The following is an 18,234-nucleotide window of genomic DNA, read 5'->3' as shown; positions in this document are numbered from 1 at the left end:
TATATACCTGAGCGTCAGTGCCTCCCTTGTTTAATTCTGGGGTGGTATTTAAAGACACAATCTTGCCCTTAGTGGTTAAAATAAACAGAATTATGTATTTGATATTTACCCTTAAACTCATCAGTTTAACAATATTGGATCAATTCCTGCTTGCTTCACAGATGCAAGCAGGATTTAGCCCAACATCTTTTAGATGTAGTGAATTAATGTTGGCCCTGTATGTATAAACTAGTTGTTAAAAAAAACCCTTTATAAACACACCTTTCTAACTTACTAATAACATTATATGACTAGTGTACAACAGAGGCAAATCTAGATGCCATATCTGACCTGTGTAATGTCTGCACTTATAAGAATTATTACATCTAGTTTCTATTTTAAGGTTTGTAAGTAAATTAGTCTGGAGTTTTGTGACTTATGGGGAAGGCTGTCCTGCTGTTAAAGCAAGTTAAACATTTCTTCAATAGCACTGCTGTGACACAAATATTCAAGACACCAGACTGTCCTTGAGAATAAAGGGCTAGATTTTGTTACAGTTGAGATACCAGATCCGATTACAGCTGGCAAATCTATGTTCTGATTTTGAATGCCATTCCCACATTGAGTTTAATAACATTCAAATAATAATAGCCTAAATGACACACAGAGACAGTCTCTTGTACATGAGATCATCATCATATTCCTATTATGCCTCTGGCATTTAGGGCAGTGACGAAGCTCCTCCACTCCTGTCTGTTTCTGGCAAGTCTTTCAATGGTTCCCCAGCTGTGCCCCAGGTTTTTCAGCTCGGCTTCCACAGCTCTTTGCCATGTTGTTTTCCGGCAGCCTCGTTTTCACTTGCCTTCAGGTGTCCATCTTATTGCTACTCTAGTGATGGAATCAGTTTCCATCCGAAGCACATGACCAATCCATCTCCAATGACTCCTGGCAACAATGGTGCTCAGATCCTCTTGGCTGCACTGTGTCAATAGATCTAGGTTTGAGATTGTTCTGGGCTGAAAGATACGGAGGATTTTTCGGAGGCAGGTTGTATGGAATGAAGACAGTTTGGACATGTCATTTTTTCTCATTCCCCAGCATTCTGCACTATAACGTAGTGTTGAAAGTACGCAGCTCTGATAAATCTTGAGTTTGGTTTTGGTGTTGTATTTTGCTGATTTCCAGACTGTATTTAAACTCCTGAAGGCATTCCTGGCTTTACTGATTTTGTTCCGGATGTCCTGGCTTGTTCCACCTTCCTGGCTGATGGTGCTGCCCAAGTATGTGAATGTTTCTACATTGGTGAGAACATAGTTCTCTATCTGTACTGGTGATAGTGAGGCAATATTAAAGGTCATGATATCTGTCTTATTGTGGTTGATGTTCAGTCCAATTTGCTGGCTGAATGGGTTGAGTCAAGGTGTTTTTTCTTGTATATCATGTTGGGTATGTGATAGAAGAGCGAAGTCCAGGTCTTCAAGGGATGAGAAGAGTGTCCATTTAATGCCTCTTGCCATGTCTTCTGTTGTACACCGCATTACCTAGTCGATGGCAATATTGAAAGGATTGCAGACATGACACACCCCTGACGTACTCCTTTTTTGACTTCAAAACTGAGCTCACTGCGATCAACACTGCATGTAAAGTTGAAATAGAAGCTTTTGATGATATTGATTATATGGAAAGGAATGCCGTATGCCTGCAGAATGCACCATAGGCTGGTCCTGTGAATGCTATCAAAAGCCTTCTCAAAGTCTATGAAATGTATGTAGAGTTGCTGTTGCCATTCTAAGCACTGTTCTATTTATGCTTCGTAGAGTGAAGATCTTGTCTGTGCATCCACGCCCTTTCTGAAAACCAGCTTGCTCTTTTCTGAGAACACTATCAACTGCCTATAATATATGCTGGACTACGATCTTACACCAGGGATCGGCAACCTTTGGCATGCGGCCCATCCGGAAAATCCGCTGGCAGGCCGGGATGGTTTGTTTACCTGCAGCGTCCGCAGGTTCGGCCAATCGCAGCTCCCACTGGCTGTGATTCACCGTTCCAAGCCAATGGGGGCTGCGGGAAGTGGCGTGGGCTGAGGGATATGCTGGCTACCACTTCCCGCAGCCCCCATTGGCCTGGAACGGCGAACCATGGCCAGTGGGAGCTGTGATCGGCCTAACCTGCGGACGCTGCGGGTAAACAAACCGGCCCAGCCTGCCAGTGGATTTCCCTGACAGGCTGCGTGCCAAAGGTTGCTGATCCATCTTACAACCATACTTCGCTTGGCAGAGATAAAAGTGTGATACCACGCTAGTTATTACAGTCACTGAGAGTTCCTTTCTTTGGCATCTTCACTATAACCCCATTGGTCCACTCATCTGGTACTTTTTCCCTTTCCCAGACTGATGTAAATAGAGGGACCAGGATAGATACTGCTAATTTAGGATTTACCTTGAACAATTCTGCATTCAAGTTATCCTTGCCAGGAGCTTTCCTATTTTTTAAGGATCTGATGGCTTGAATAATCTCTTTCTTAGTTGGGGTGTCTGTGTTGATATCAAGATCTTCTTCTGCCTCCTGGATGTTTGCTTCCTCTTTAGGCGACTCCCTGTTCAGCAATTCTTTGAAATGCTCTGTCCAGCACATTTCTTGTTCTTCTTTGGTTATTAGTAAGTGTCCTTGTTTGTTCCTGATGAGAGAGTTTGTTGGTGTCTGCCATTTACCACGGATAAGCCGTGTCATTTTGTAGATGGTTCCGTGTTCACCAGGAGCAGCTGCATCCTCTGCTTGTGTTGCCAGATTATCAATATAATGCCGTTTGTACATGAGATGGAATAATTTAATCTTCCATCTTCAACTCCTTTGCTGAACAAATGTTTCTTGTAGATCATTTTCAAAATCAATATATACTATACATTCATCCTCTGAAACATCCCTTCTCTGACTCTCCCTTTGCCTTGTAAAAGTTTTTGTTCTATATCCAGTGAGGATTTTGTATATTATGGTACACTAACTTTCTGTGAATCCTTATGCCATATGATCATGGACTGACGTTGAGGGTTGTGTGGGATCAGAACACACATTTGCAGAGGTTGGTTCAGATGGAATGAAGTGAGCAATGAGTCAGTGATATGAACCAATTCAAAGAGTAGATGCAAAGGCCACTTAAGCTGTAGGCAAACTAGACAACTGCCTCAGGGTGGCAGATTTCTGGGAGAAGCAATTTTACATGGGGATGCAGACTGGTCTACAGGGGCACGAAGTGCAGAGAGCACTAACGTGTGGTGCTCTAATGCCCCATATAGATCCTGCTGGTGTGAGCTACACTGATGTAGTCTGTTCAGGTCAGGCAGGCCGCAGGGCAGCTGGGCTCAGAGAGACCTCTGTGCGTGTGCACTACAGGAGAACCAGACTTGACAGTGGAGAGCAGCCTCCTGTCTCACTGGGCTTGGCAGGGAAGATGTGGGGTTGACTGGGCACCAGCCATCTGGCCCCGACAGGGAGTGAGAGTGAACTGGGGGCACCCCTGCCTTCCAACCTCCTGCAGGCAGCCACTACTCCTCCCCAACCTCCCTCACAACCCCCCCCCCCGACCTCTGTAGGCACCTGCACCCACCCTATGCCTCCCCCAGAAGCCTGCCCCCTCCACCTCCTGCACAATCTCCCCTGCCTCCCATGCGTGCATCATATGATGCAGTTTGGGCTCCCAACTTACGCACAGAACTTTAATACGTATACTTGAGTAGTCCATTAATAAAAAGAATCAAGGGACCTGATCCTCCTTTCACTTGTAACAGTGTAAATCAGGAGTGATTCCATTCAAATCAATGGAGTTACACTGATGTAAACTGAAGTAACTGCACGGAGAATCCAGGCCCCAGAATTTATGTCAGCAATTGTTTGCCATCATATGTACTCACTGTCATTAATCCTCCAACGAGATCACTCGTATGTGGATCTTCATCTTTTGTCCCAAGTTGTGGAGAGTATAACTCAGTGGTTCTTAGAATCTCCAACACTCGATCTAAAGCTTCTGCGACAGGCATGGGACTGCTTTCTTGTGCAGCATTGATAATATTTATTACCTAGGTTAATATAAGAAACTCTTGAAATTTAGAAGTGATTGAAGAAAAGAGAGATTCTCAGTGACTAATATGAGAAGTCATCGCTACTAAACATAGCAGTATTTAATCCAGATCGTGTAGAACTACTGTGAAATCTCTAGGGGATCAATAGTGAAACACTGAGGCTTTTTTATTGACTTTGGGAGCAGAATCAAGGTTTTAAAGAGGCCATTCTTATTAGGCAACTTCCTGTCTTAAGACACTGGCCCAAAGTATCTCCAAACAGACCCAGTACAATCCTCTTCTATCTTTATCAGAAAGTCACTTTATTAAGCAACTGATATTTGTTGGTCTCGAGTGGTTTCTTGAGATACATTACAACACAGGCACTGACTCTGTGGGTGCTCCGGGGCTCGAACATCCACAGGAAAAAAATAGTGGGTGCTCAGCACCAATCAGCTGTTTGGTGGCTGGGGGAGGGCAGAGAGCAGCGAGTGTCAGTCAGGTGAGGGCCTCAGGGGAGGGGTTGGAGTGGAGCGGGAAGAGGCAGAGTGAGAGTGGGCCCTCGGGAGAGGGGGCAGAGTAGGGGCAGGACCTGAGGGCAGAGCACCCCCAGGGAAAAATAAAAGTCAGCCCCTATGCATTACAATGAATATGTATGTAAGGGAAATCCAGTCCCTTCCTTTGCATGGGCAGAGTGCCTCCAGGCAACAGAACCAGTGTGACTGTGCTAAAGTGGGAGCTGAATGTGGAGAGAGATGCAGAGGGTACACACCCCTATGTGGCAGGCAGAGGGGACAGGCAGGGGACAGTATGGGCAGGCAAGGGTGGATTGGGAACAGAGCATTTGCCACTTCCTGGATCTTCCCAGTCACTCACTGTGGGAGATGGGAGGAAGGGAAGACATGGTGTAAGGGCCAGCATAAGCTTCTACAGCCATTGCATGTGGCCCAGCTACTCAGGCCAGGTGTTGTGCAGAGGGTTTCTGGCATAGTATTTCAGAAAAAAAATCCAAGTAAATTCTGATTGTCTGACTTCATGAACACCAGCAATGGTGCATTACCTTGGTGATGGGTGCTTCAATAGTCATGGAATGTATCCTGGCCATTGAGGAGTGTCGCCTCTGTGAACTGCCTGTGCAGAAAACAAAGCAAAATGAGCACCCTGATTGAAATGACAATGCATGACATCCAGAGTTAGCCAAGAATTCCTCGTTTGCCATGACCTTCAGGACCACCTATAACAGCAAGCATATGCACACATGTCCTGCTCTGCTGATAAGGATGCCCACATAGATGCAAGCTGAATTACCAACAAAACAGAACAGAGATAAGTAGCCATAATGGCCTGGCAAGATAGTTGCTGTTTTTATATTTTAAATATTTTATAAAATGTTCAGCCACAAGCGCCATATGTACGTTGCTTTTGGGGGGGGCGAGGAGGGGCCTGTAATACTACAAGGGTGTAATACATGACAAGACACAATGAGTCAGATCATCAACTGGTGAAATCAGTGTAGGTTCTTTGAACTTAATGCAGTGATGAGGAGCTATGCCAACTGAGATTCTAGCCCGTAACAACCGATGTTATTAATCAGGGACTGGAAAACATACATCTTTTGTGTCAATTAGCAATTTTTGGCAGCAAAGTAGCCAAACTAGGCTACTTCCTGTTTTGTAACCTGTAAGATGTGGCTACTTCTCTGCTACTCTTTGTGCTGAGCACATCTTCAGCATCAGAATCCAGGCTATTTTTGTAGCAATGGTCAAAGTCTGGTGAAAATTAGAAGTAAATCTGTTACTTCAAATTTTCACCAGACTTTGACCGTTGCATAGAATGTACTGATACACGTTTTAACAGAAGCTTTATAAACACCAGCAAAACCCTGCAGTATGTGAAGGGTGAAATGCCATGATGAAGTGTAACTCCCTGATGTATGACACAACACAGTGCAAATAAAGCAAACAAAAACTAAGAAGAAATTTAACTTTGACTTTCATGGGAAGAATAAGTAGGGAAACTAGAACAAACCCCAATACTTGTGGGGGCCCCAGAATCTGCTACCTTTACTAATGATGAAGAGTAACTTACTTTGTGAGTAGCTCTATGAATTCTATGGGATTACTCATGACAGTAAGTGCTACCCAACGTTAGTAAGGGTGGCGGAATCTGGCCTTTCGTTTCTAAAGGTTTCAAAAAAGTAGTATAAAAAATATTGTTCAGAGGCAAAACACATGGGGTAGTTGCATAAATATGAAATATTCATGGCTTGGGGGTTTTTAAAAGCCATGTGAAAAATATACAAACATCCACTTATCTAACATACCATCACTTCCTCTTGAGGTTGTGGATCTGACATCGAGCGATCCTTTCCTCCTATCTTTGTGTCGGCAAGTCTGAATATCTGTGGAGACATCAATGTTATACAATGACTGCAACAAAGGCTCTTCCCAGATTATATGTTAAAGGAAACTAAAGACAGGTAAAAGCTTGGTAGCAGCGGAACAACATGCATAATGCTACAGTTGGTTGGAAAACAGCTTCTTAGAACTGTATTCACACTGGTCTTGCCATGGATGCTCCCACATCATAGTCTCTGAATGCTGCTCTTGCCTCAAGCAAAGATGCAAAAGTATATGGACTTTGTGTAGAGGATCTAAGAGCACTGAGAGTCCTCTCTTAACCCACTGCATTGGTGCAGAGTGGTGTTCAGCCACAGCACTGCCAGTAATAGAGCTGCAGAAGTCAGAGGGGCCCTGAAAATCCATTACGGATCTAGAGAGACAAGGTGGGTGAGGTAATACATTCTACCGGACCAACTTCTGTTGGTGAGAGAGACAAGCTTCCGAACTACAAAGAGCTCCTCCTTAGGTCCTATGGGTTTACACAGTGGTGAAGCTGATGATCACTTCCCTATCCCACCCCTACCAACCCCTCAAACTCCGGGCGGAGTCTGCATTGTCTTTAAGGCTACTCTCTGAACTAGATGTGTTTCGTGCCAGAGGCAGAAAGCATTTGGCTCTAAGGCAAGATAGAAACTTCAGTAGACAAGAGTTCTCTGATGTCTGAATATTCCACATCTTAGAAAATCACCATTAAATGGCTTCATGCAAGAGTTGTTGGACTGTACAAATAATAATACTTAGTAAGCCAACCTTGACATATGTATAGACATTACCTACTTAATCCTCAGAACAGCCTATGGGAGGGAGTCTGTTCTCCCTGTTTTACAGAGGGGGGAACTGAAAGGCAGATACAGTGACTTAAGTCAATAGGGCAATTTCTGAGCTCATTTAGGCCCACACAGTCCCATTGCATGTGGGTTAATTAGCACAGTCCCATTGCATGTGGGTTAATTAGCACAGAAAGTGGTTACACAAGGATAACCGAGGACAGGGTTTGGCCCATTGCTTGTTTTTTAGTTTTAATTGACTCATACCAGTTAAATGTTTGTCTGTGAGCTGAGATTGCCTAAGGCAGGGGATGGGGGCATTACTGCTGAGTACAACAAGGAGCAGACAGAGAGCTGCAGTTTAGGACTCTAAGTGTGGGTGGACATACTCCTTCATCCCTTCAAAGGAACTAGTTTAGGCTGGGAAGATCAAAAGGGGAGCTGAATTATAAGCAGAGCCCAAGGGCTTGGCAGAGAGGAGAGGATGAACAAAGGATTTATTTTAAGTCCTCTAAAGTGCCAATACTGGAGGGGCAAATCCCAGCACTGATGGGGTATGTGTGTCTGAAGACCGCCAGGCAGGAGAGAGTAGAGTTAGACAGCAAAATCCCCTGTGGCTGCTTGTACAGAACGCCCTGGAGTGCTAGGGTATTGCTTTCTTCTGATTTACTCCCTAAACTACCTCATTGTTCCCCCACAACCCTCCAATGGAAGATGGCTTCCACCAGAGGCACATGAGGAATGTGGGTTTGATCCCTCTGCTTTTCTGTTTGTAGCAGAAAGTGGAATAGCATAACTTGGTCCCACACACCTCCTGCTTCAGGTGGAAAGGAGGCTAGAGGCACACGGGCTATATGGGTACCTTTGTTAAAATGTACTGCTGTCTCCTGCAGCACTGCCCCAGATCCTGAAGTGGCATTACTGGAAGCGGTAATGTTTGGGGCAAATCCTGCTAGAATACTTCAGTATTTTTTTTTAAAGGGGAGGAGGCAGTTATCTGGGTTTTAATTTAAATTAAATAAAAAACCAACTGGGAGTTTCCTAATCATAATTGTTCAGAATATAAACAGATTGATTTGGGATTGAAACCACCCTGTAAACTCTGGAACTCTAAGGCCCATAGAAGCCCAGGCGAGTTTTGCCATGAACTTCAATGGGAGCAGGACCAAGCCCTAAATGATGTGCATTCATCATCATATCCATCCATGTGCAATATCCCAAAATAGCAAAAGCAACAGATCTTTAATAAAGAAGCAAAAGGTGCATGCCATGAATTATATTAGCCATGACGTAATTCCATCTCGATGGTGTCCTTGACATTTCTAATCTAGTCATAGAGATTGCATCAACTACACTACCTACGATTGGAATGTGAAATAGAGCCAAATGTGGTACCCACTCTTGGTTCTAACACAGACACATTACATTTTCAAGGTTTGTTTGATTTATGTTACTGCTGAAACAAATTTGCCTGGCATAGATAACTCGCATTTATTTTGTCTCCCCCAGGAATACATTTTATTGCTATCTAAATATTATTGTTTTCACTGCGCTTTGTAACCCGTGTTTGAGTCTGATCTTAGCGAATCTATCTAATATTTTCCTGCATACATCCCATGCTTCTTGTGACAAAAATGCAATCACGCACCTGTCTGAGATTCAGCCTGAACACGTTCACATATTCTTTCTGCCTACAAATCAATATAAGAAAATCCAGTTAATCAATTTCCTGATCACGCTGTGATATTTTCTGCTTAAACTAAAATGGACAAGGCACCTTTTTTCTTACCTTATTGTTGTCATTGCACAGTCTACTAATTGACACATAGTGTCTAATCTTTCTGTAGGCAAAAAACAATGCGTTATTGTCGCACCAATTCCCAGCTCTGATTCACATCTAGCAGCATTTTAAATTTACAAGATCCATACTAGCAATAAATCCATCCAGAACAAATCGTACTCTGTGAGGGCATGGAACCAATGCAGTTCAGCTGCACGGGAGGGCAGGAGGGAGGGAGGGTGGGATGTGTGTGCTGTATAGCCATGCTATGTGGGCTCACTCTCTGCTGCTGCTGGGGGAAGTTTAGGTGTATGATGTGGCTGGTGCATCTGCAATGATGTAGGTCCAGACAGACAGATTATAGGGATTAGGGGTGGAGCAGTCACCTAGGCTAGTACCATCCTAAATGCCTCCAGATCGGCATGACACTCCCTGTGCCAACCACATTTGCTTTGTACTCAGGTAATGTATACATGAGTATGGGTCCATCTCCTTTGCTTTGTATCACAAGCTGCCAGATGCTTTTGCTCCACTGATGGAGAATAGAGAGTATGGATTACTACCGAGGGATGCCAGCAATTTAAAACATCCCACTTCTTCTGCCTATAAAGAGTGGAGTTTCCACTGCTCACTTAATTAACCTATAATGTTTGTCGGATAGGAAAGAAGTTGCATATAACCTTTCCTTCATGGTAAGACAGATCAACTGAGAAGGAAGGGACATACAAAACTGGGGGTTTCCGGAGGAACGTGTACTCTTATATCATCAAGCCCATATTATTTTAATAACTCTGCATGTTTTCCACTGGCATCACCTAGGAAGAAGCATCACAACTAGCAAGTGATGATAATCAATGGAGGAACTGGACTGCCTGATGCTTCAGTAGAATAGGAGGAACTAAGGCATAAGGTAAGGTGCATGTTTGGAAAATTCCCAGAGAGTTTGGGGATTGCTACAATACGTGCCAGCTGGTCCCCCTTTCTTTATTGAAATTGCATAGGTGGACTTACCATAAATGTTCTAATAACCAATATTTACCATTCTGCTCTAAACGTCTCAGTCAATGGCCGAATGGAAGTGCTGGAAAACGGGAATTTTGCCTGAGTAAGGAATGTTAGCTCCCTTTGGGCCAAGTTCACCTGGGATGTAAGTGTAAGGGACCTACACAGATCCAGTCGCTGCACCACAGAACCAGTCTGCACACCAGCCTTGCATAGGCCAGCATGGACGGAGATGATGGGAGGGAACGCAGGCTCTAGGTTTATGTGGCCGCTCCAGTGGCCACAACACAAGGCATAACGGGAGCACGCACCACTCTATCCCGCAGGCTGGAATAATAGTCACAGGGAGCTTGGCCCAAACCCTGGCTCTGCACTGGGGTTTGGATTTCACTTCCCTTGCATACAGTGCAATTAGCAGAGCATTATGTGAGTAAAGTGGATTTTACCCTGAGAACTTAAGTGGTGGATCTGTCCCACTGCAAGCTTCCAGCTCTGCAGGGATGAATTTCACTTAGAAAGCAATAAAGACTGATGCAAGACCCACTGAAGCCAATGGGAGTTTCTGACTTCATTGAGCATTGTATCATACCTCAAATACATATTGACAAGGTACTTAACTTTTGCACTTACCCTCCCTGTCCGATGACAGGTATTATCTTCACATTTTGTTGTATGCTATCTCCATTTTTCTTTTTGGCGTAATACATTCCTTGCCATTCCTGCAAAAGTAGTCCAAGGATAATTACATTCAATTAAGTAACTAACAAACATAAGGCTATTTTTTACAAATTCCTCTTCATTTATTACTGCCAAGAGAGTCAGGAAAAAAATAAAAACAAATCTAAATTTGATATATTTTCATTTAAATCTGCTTTGCAATCCCAGACCTAGACATTCATTCTTGGGGGTCGTAGAGGCAATGCATGTGTCAGAGAAACATGGACGCAGAAAGAAGAAATATGAAAGAAGAGGAACTGAAGATGCAACTGGGGCTGAGCGTTCTCACTCCACTTACAAATGACTCATTCTTTTAGCTCATTGGAGAAATTATCCACCTCTCCAGAAAACTCAGACAGCCTCTCCCTTTGCCCAAGTATGTTATTTATAAAAACAAATTTAAGAAAATTAAACTCCAAAATAATTTCACACAATTTTGAAGCTGAATTCCAAAGACAGAAAACATGAGACATTTTTTGTATATATAATAGCACACTGACCAGTGAACTGGTTGATGGGCTCCAGAGGAGTCCAACTCTGGAGGGGTTGAAACATGCTTACTTCTTGATCTCTGAAGTTAGCATTGTAGTTATAATAGATCCACACTCTTGGGTTTCAGGCTAATGGGTGAGTAGAGCTTGTCAGAAAATGCCTGGGTTTTTTTCTGCCAAACATTTCAACTTTTTGTCAAAAATCCAAAAAATGGAAAGCTTTTGGTTTTCAGGATTTGTTGTTGTTTTTTTTAAATAATAGTCAAAAATTTCTATGGAAAGCAGAAACTTCTAGTGAAGGTTGCAGTTACTTGAAAACCCAATTTTCTGTCAAAAAATAGCTTAGATGTAAAATTTTTGGTCAGCCCTGGATACAATTTTCAGAAACTGACTATTTGCCCTCCTGTTTTAAACCTATATTTTTAAAGGGCATCCTGTTAAAAAAATCTTTTTTTATTCATTGATTCTAAAGACAGAAGGGACCATTATCTGATCTCCTGTATAACAGGTGGCAGATTTCACCCAGTTACTCCTATTATTATTATTTTCATATATCTAACTCAGCAACTTCTACTTAAAGCAGAGGCTGTTCTATGTATTGGGGAATAGAAGAAACTCCACAAGTGAGACTGGCACAAACAGATGTTGTACATCCCATATTTGTCCAGTAGAATTCTTTTTCTTTCTCTGTAGCTTTCGTCAGTCTTCTCCTACAACCCTGTCCCCATTCTGTCTGCTTTCTGTTCCACTGTTCACCTGACTTCTCTCCCACTCTCCTCTTTTTGTTCCTTTTTCCATAGCGTAATGCAAAACCAGTAACATTCAGTATGAAGCAGTCTGTGGACCCATGATATCTGAGTGGATTCAAAGTCATAACGACAAGTTTGTCCATCCTAGCATAAATTTAAAGAGAAAAGGAGTCTAGAAAATCTGGGTCCAAGAGCATCCAACAATGAACAACAAATTGACTGCTTACTGTATATGGGCGTCATCCAAAGCCCAGTGAAGTCACAGGGAGTCTTTTAATTGATCAGGTTTTCTATGCATATGTGTATCCATGTTAGGGTGACCAGATAGCAAGTGTGAAAAATTTGGACGGGGGGTGGGGGGTAATAGGAGCTATATAAGAAAAAGACCTAAAAATCGGGACTGTCCCTATAAAATCGGGACACCTGGTCACCCTAATCCATGTGCACATACACACAGTACAGAATACTGTATATACACACCTACATGTATCCTTATATCGGAGAGATACCAATAGACAGATGGGCCAAGACTGCACAGGCATAACTGAGGGTAGAATTTGCCCTACATTTTAATGCACTTTGCACTGGGGAGAGAGAACCAACAAGTAACGAATCCAGCATGCATAAGGACTGCATAATGACAAGCAGTGTGGGGAGGAAGTTGAGGAATGAAAAAAAAACAAAAAAAAACCAAACCTGAAAGGTTTTTCCATGCCTCTCTCTGAGAAAAGAACCGTGCACAACAAATTGGGAATCAAGCATAATATCTTCTCCCATATGTTGCATGAGGAATATAAATGAGGACTAAGCAAACATTACACAGTTCTATGCTCTTGGAATTAAAATGATACATAGCAATAGTTCCCTGACAACCAGGATAAGGGAGAGAAGAGTAATCAATCTCTAAACCCAGATAATAAGGTCAGAATATGCATAAAGGGATGAAGTCATAATGCACGGATTGAATAATTGTAGAGTTGCAAGTGCCTTCCCCTCATGTCAGAATAGAAGTAGTCACTAATGGATTTTGCTTCATATTTAAGAGGCAAAATTCACAGTTGTAATGTCTGAAAAAAACAAGAAAACCTTGAAAGGTAACATGTGGAGGAGAAGGGTCAGAAGAATTCAGTTCTGGTCTAAGACAAACACCAGCCATTAGGTAAAGTTCTTATAAGGATATTACATAAACATATTTTAAGAACTCCATATGCTTTCTCCAAGAACCTCTGTCAGCCAGCTAAATAGAGAATATGTACCTCTCGACATATGCCTTCAACTGAGCTCATCCTTATGAATGAATTACTGTCCTAGAAATACAGTGTCACAGTCACTTCAGCGTGGCCTAATGTTCTGGTGTTAAAATAAAGACTAAGAACGTCTGGTGTAAGTAGAAAAGAAAGGATCAATAACATCCTTGATATGATAATCTGCTGCTCTACTGATACCTTTGGAAGGCAATGCTTCATTACCCAGTAAGACACCAAAGCTGATTGTAAACCAAAGCTCAATGTCAAGCACAAAATCTTCCACAATGTGATCTGAGTCCAGGGAAGGGCCACTGAGTTTGGTTCATTTTTCATATAAAATTGCACACAGTGTGCACCCTTACAAACAACTCACTTGCCTTAGACAACTAAATAACTTCCCCTATAGTTTGCAGGATATATATTCCTCTCTGGAGTAACTTCCAAGCAGTGACAGAAATTGGGTGCCTTGTCTGAATTATCAAAAGGTATCTCATGAGGGCTGGTCTACACTACCCCTTAAGTCAATGTAACTTACGTCACTCAGGGGTGTGAAAAAGACATCCCCCTGAGCAACGTAAGTTACATCAATCTAAGCGCTGTCCACAGGGACACTATGTCGGTGGGAAATACTCTCGCTGTGGTGTAGATTTGTCCTCACTTTATGAAAAGTGAAACTATCTCAAATAAAGATTTTTTTGTCCCAGATCATAGGGATCAGATGCAGCAAAACTTCTAGTCAGATGTGATCAGCTGGTTCAGATTTCACCTCAGTGGATCTAATTTGATTCATTCAACGAGTTAAGAATATGCAAGTGTTGTGTCTTAATTTCTTAAATTCGAACAGAAGGAAAATGCCCTTTGATAGCGCTGGTCTCTTGTGAGTATAGCCAGCATATGTTAATCAAAGACATCTTTTTACTTGGCTCTACAATATCCTTCCTGATCACTGTATACTACATGGATTGTCCAAGTCCATTCGCTAAACATCCCTTGCTTTACTGTGTAAAATGCCAATCAAATACTGTTTGAAGATGCTAAACTTGGCCACAGATTAATGTTTCTCAACAAAGGAGTTAAAATGCTACAGGTGTGGATGAACAGGCATAGATCCATCTTGGATCCCATTGTACAACTAGAAACATTTTCCCCAAATCTCTGGCACAGCTCTATCAAAAATTCTGGTTTGTTACTGTGTTTGTTATGATACCATACCACGTAGTCTCAAACTGGGAAGGGTTCGTCTCATCATGAGATAAGAACTCCTACTGTGTGCTGGATGATCAGAAAACATCAGAGCACGGGTTTTTGTCTGGGCTAGAGAAATTGCTTGGTATATTGTAAGCTAGTGTAATCAAGTTACAGTGCTCACATATTTGGTTGCTAACGGGAAGCAGTCTTTTTTCATATGTACAAAGAAATCACAAACATGGAGGGAGATAGATAAATCAAATCAGATTTATCTTGACACAACCAAAACTTTTTGGAGAATGTTATTCCTTCCGGACACAAGTTGTTTCAAATTCTCCTGGAACAATTCAGTATAAAAACACTTTCAAAGTATTGTGATCTTTCAAACGTTGAACCACACAGTAAAATTGCATCTGCAAATGTTGTCTGGAAGAACTCTTTTTGTGTTAATAGGTAAAATTCTACATTTTTACAATCTCAATAGATTACAATCTGTTAAGTGTCCCAATGGCAAAGAAGAAGACATATGTAACAAATACAGATCTACATCGAGGAGAGTTCAAGACCTTCCAGAAATGCAGGCTTTAAAGTTTAATATCTCACTAATATTCACAGAGGGGTGTCCTGAAATCAGTATACTAAAACATGAAAATCTTGACAGCTCCATACTTAGAGGAAAATATTACTCAGTATTAGTTGTTGTTTTTTTACCATGAGTAGTCTAAAAATACATTTCTGTTAGAGGCATTTTTGTTATTACATTAAAAATAATTGAAAATGTGATAATTGGATATCTTGAATAGTAGATGCTGTAGTCATGAGGCCCAATAGAACTAACTGATCTGTATTCTTAACTTAATGACCACCACATAATGGTATCAGACCTGTACCACGTGCCTTTATTTGGATGCACCTTCACAGAGGCAACAGAACTGTGAAGTACCATCATTTTAGCCCTTGGATGTCTCTTGGATCCGTTCCATCACTCCAGTCAATATCCAGACACTTGACAGTTTCATGTTCAGATGCACATTCCATCTGCACAGAGACACATCATTGCCTTTCTAGCCGAATACTCATGTTACTACCTTGATGTACACAGTGTGACTAATCACATCTTTGTGCTGGTGTCTTGATGCATCAATGCCTAGATGTAAATAACACTAGTAATTAATTTTAACATCTCACCACACTGTCAATAATGTGGTGTTTCCCAGCAGACAGCTAGTGTGACCCAATTAGCTACCCTGACTCAGCCTTGTGTATATGCCATGGCACATCTTTGCAAATGCATCTGATTCAGAAAATTCCTCATGTTATCACCATGAACAGTGTCTCCTTAGACATGGTACCATGACATATCTTTTCACTGGCCTCAGAAGGCATTTAGGCTTTGCTGTCAAGATGCAAATGTCAGCTCCGAGACATACTAGGATGCACACTCACATAGTGCCACAACAATAATACAGTCAAAGGAACACCATAGTGCTATGAGGCAGTCTGCAAAATCTCTGTTATCAACCTCCATATCTGGACTTTGAAGCCATCTGACTTCCCTGCACTTCCTTGGTGCAACAAATATTTCTAATGGAAATCCACTAGCGAGTTCCTTAGTCATTAGAGAACTACCTCTCTTGGGGAAGAAAAGAGCCTGGCAGTTGGAAGCTGATATGTCCCTTTAGGGTGATAGCAATTACATGCCTCTCTCCCAAGGTTTCTAAATTCTGAGCTTGCTAATCAGCTACAATGTATCATGTTGAAAATGGAGTGTGGTTCTGTTCTAATCTACCGGCCACTGGACAACTTGTTCTTTCATATCAAGTTACCTGATTTTCCTTATTCTCCACCTCCCTTTTAGGTTTTCACACCTTTTGGTGCATGCAGCATATGCCCCAAATATGTAAAGCGAGTAATACACATACATGTCACACACGCTACATAGAAACAACACAGGAGAGTGTTTTACTCTCTTACTTTTCCATGCAACTTAACTGAAAGTAACCTTTACAAAAAGGAAAATGTAATTCTTGATGAGATCCAAACCTCTTTAAACTCAGTTCAGTTCCCATTCTAGAAATGCATTACTCCATCTTATCGCTTTCTTACACTATACATTACACAGCTTTATGTTTTGACAATGTCAAAAACATTTTTTTACTGCTGATAAGAATTTTCCCACCAACATAGAATATTTATTGTTCTCAGAGATTTCTTTTAATTGTTTTTCACCACTATTAAGCATACCAAATATGTGATACAATGAAGGGGCGCATGGGCACATATGTACTCGCACAAACACACCTACACAAATTGAATGAGAAGATTTAAATCATGTGGGATTCATTTCTTTAGCATCAGTAAGATTGTCCACACCCTCAGACCCACAATTTAAAGCATTTGGAGTTACAACAATGAGAGTGAGATAACACACAAGATTGGTTTTCAACGCAAGTAAAATAGAATCTACAGTAAGGAGCAGCGCTCCAAGACCCAGTGCAGCAAAGTACCAATGGGAGTTGAGGAGTATGTGGCTCTCCTCTGTACCTTGCAGGATTGAGCCCATAATTATTGCAGTTGAGAGGACTAGACTAAGCCTGCTCCCACTGAAGTCAATAAGATGAATGCAATTGACTTCAGTGGGAAGAGGATTGGACCCCAGGTTAGTATGTTAGTGCCAAATCCTGCTAGTCACAACTAGTCTCATTGACTTCAACGGGATTACTTGTGTGAGTAAGCAAACAACACAGGTTACATACCTGTAAACTCCTTGTTGTGTTTTATGCATGGACAATTATCACTCATACAGGCAGTGTGTAATAATATCATGGAATGATAAATGATATTATACGGCTACTTACCTTTCCTATCTTTATGCAGGAATTAATAGTATCTAGGAAATCAGCTTTTTTTTCATTTATAGGCACTTCAGTTAATTCCTTTCCTATTAATTCACCTATCTGATAGCCCATCGCTGTTTCAAATGCGGGATTTACGTACTGTGAAATAAAACCAAAGCTCATTAAACACAATACTTAAAGGAAGAAAGTCAAGACAGACCTGCATTTTGACCTACCTTGTTAATACCTCGTGGTATGTTTACTAAGCTGAAATAAACGTCTTTGTATGTATTATTCATAAAACATACACTTCAATTTTTTTAGCACAACAAAACAAAAATCCAGTCCAGAAGCCTGGCGCTCTTACAAAACAAGCCTGTGTGCGCACATGAGCAGAGAGAGGGGGAAATATATTTTGTTATGGAAATACAACATAGTTTTGCATTTCTAAGAAGTTATTATAGACAACAAATACTCTTGAAAAATTAATCCTTTCAAACTGAGACCAATCTCAGTGTTGTGAAAGACACAAACAGGATGACGAGATTTTGTAGGGCAGAGGAGTATTAACCAGTAATGTTGCTAAATTCTGTCTTTTCTTTATATGAAACAGCTAAGGACTGGGGGGCGGGGGGGGGGTGTCTCTGGGCCCCACACAAAGCTCAAGAAAATGGGCTGTGTGAAGGGGAATCTAAGAGTGCTGGGAGGCAGGAATCCTTCTCCATAAACTGAAGGTGCTTGATGATGGGCGGGGGGCACAATTTAAAGGTTTGGCCCCATCCAACAGCTTGAGTCATGTCTCCCCAAGCACCCACCCCCTCTTACCCTCAGCGGCCCTTCCCTGCAGCTCCCAGATATTAGCTCTGCATGGAGAGGTACTGGCAAACAGCTGGGAGCTGCAGGGCAGGGCTGCTGCTTTAGCTCTACAGGGAGAGGCAAAAGCAGCGGCTCTCCCTGCAGCTCCCAACTTGCTGGTTTGAGCCCCAGTGTGTACAGAGGGATGGATTCAAGTCTTCA

At 42.0% G+C, this 18,234-nt stretch overlaps 1 protein-coding gene across 2 annotated transcripts in view; it reads right to left on the bottom strand.

Annotated features, from left to right (window-relative positions):
- The window catches only part of PDE8A (phosphodiesterase 8A), a 199,131-nt gene that overhangs the window by 25,235 nt on the left and 155,662 nt on the right, over window positions 1–18,234 (bottom strand). For both annotated transcript variants that reach the window (XM_077828784.1, XM_077828785.1), the window contains exons 8-14: window positions 17,239–17,376; window positions 10,619–10,707; window positions 8,996–9,047; window positions 8,855–8,897; window positions 6,361–6,438; window positions 5,098–5,168; window positions 3,891–4,055 (exon numbers count right to left, since the gene is read on the bottom strand). In XM_077828784.1, coding sequence (XP_077684910.1) covers window positions 3,891–4,055; window positions 5,098–5,168; window positions 6,361–6,438; window positions 8,855–8,897; window positions 8,996–9,047; window positions 10,619–10,707; window positions 17,239–17,376 — 636 coding nt within the window. The remainder of the gene's footprint in view (window positions 1–3,890; window positions 4,056–5,097; window positions 5,169–6,360; window positions 6,439–8,854; window positions 8,898–8,995; window positions 9,048–10,618; window positions 10,708–17,238; window positions 17,377–18,234) is intronic.

Source organism: Eretmochelys imbricata, chromosome 10 (genome assembly GCF_965152235.1).
Source record: "Eretmochelys imbricata isolate rEreImb1 chromosome 10, rEreImb1.hap1, whole genome shotgun sequence".
NCBI classification, from domain to species: domain Eukaryota; kingdom Metazoa; phylum Chordata; order Testudines; family Cheloniidae; genus Eretmochelys; species Eretmochelys imbricata.
The sequence above is the reverse complement of the archived record's forward strand: the minus strand, read 5'-3'. Positions and strand labels throughout refer to the sequence as shown.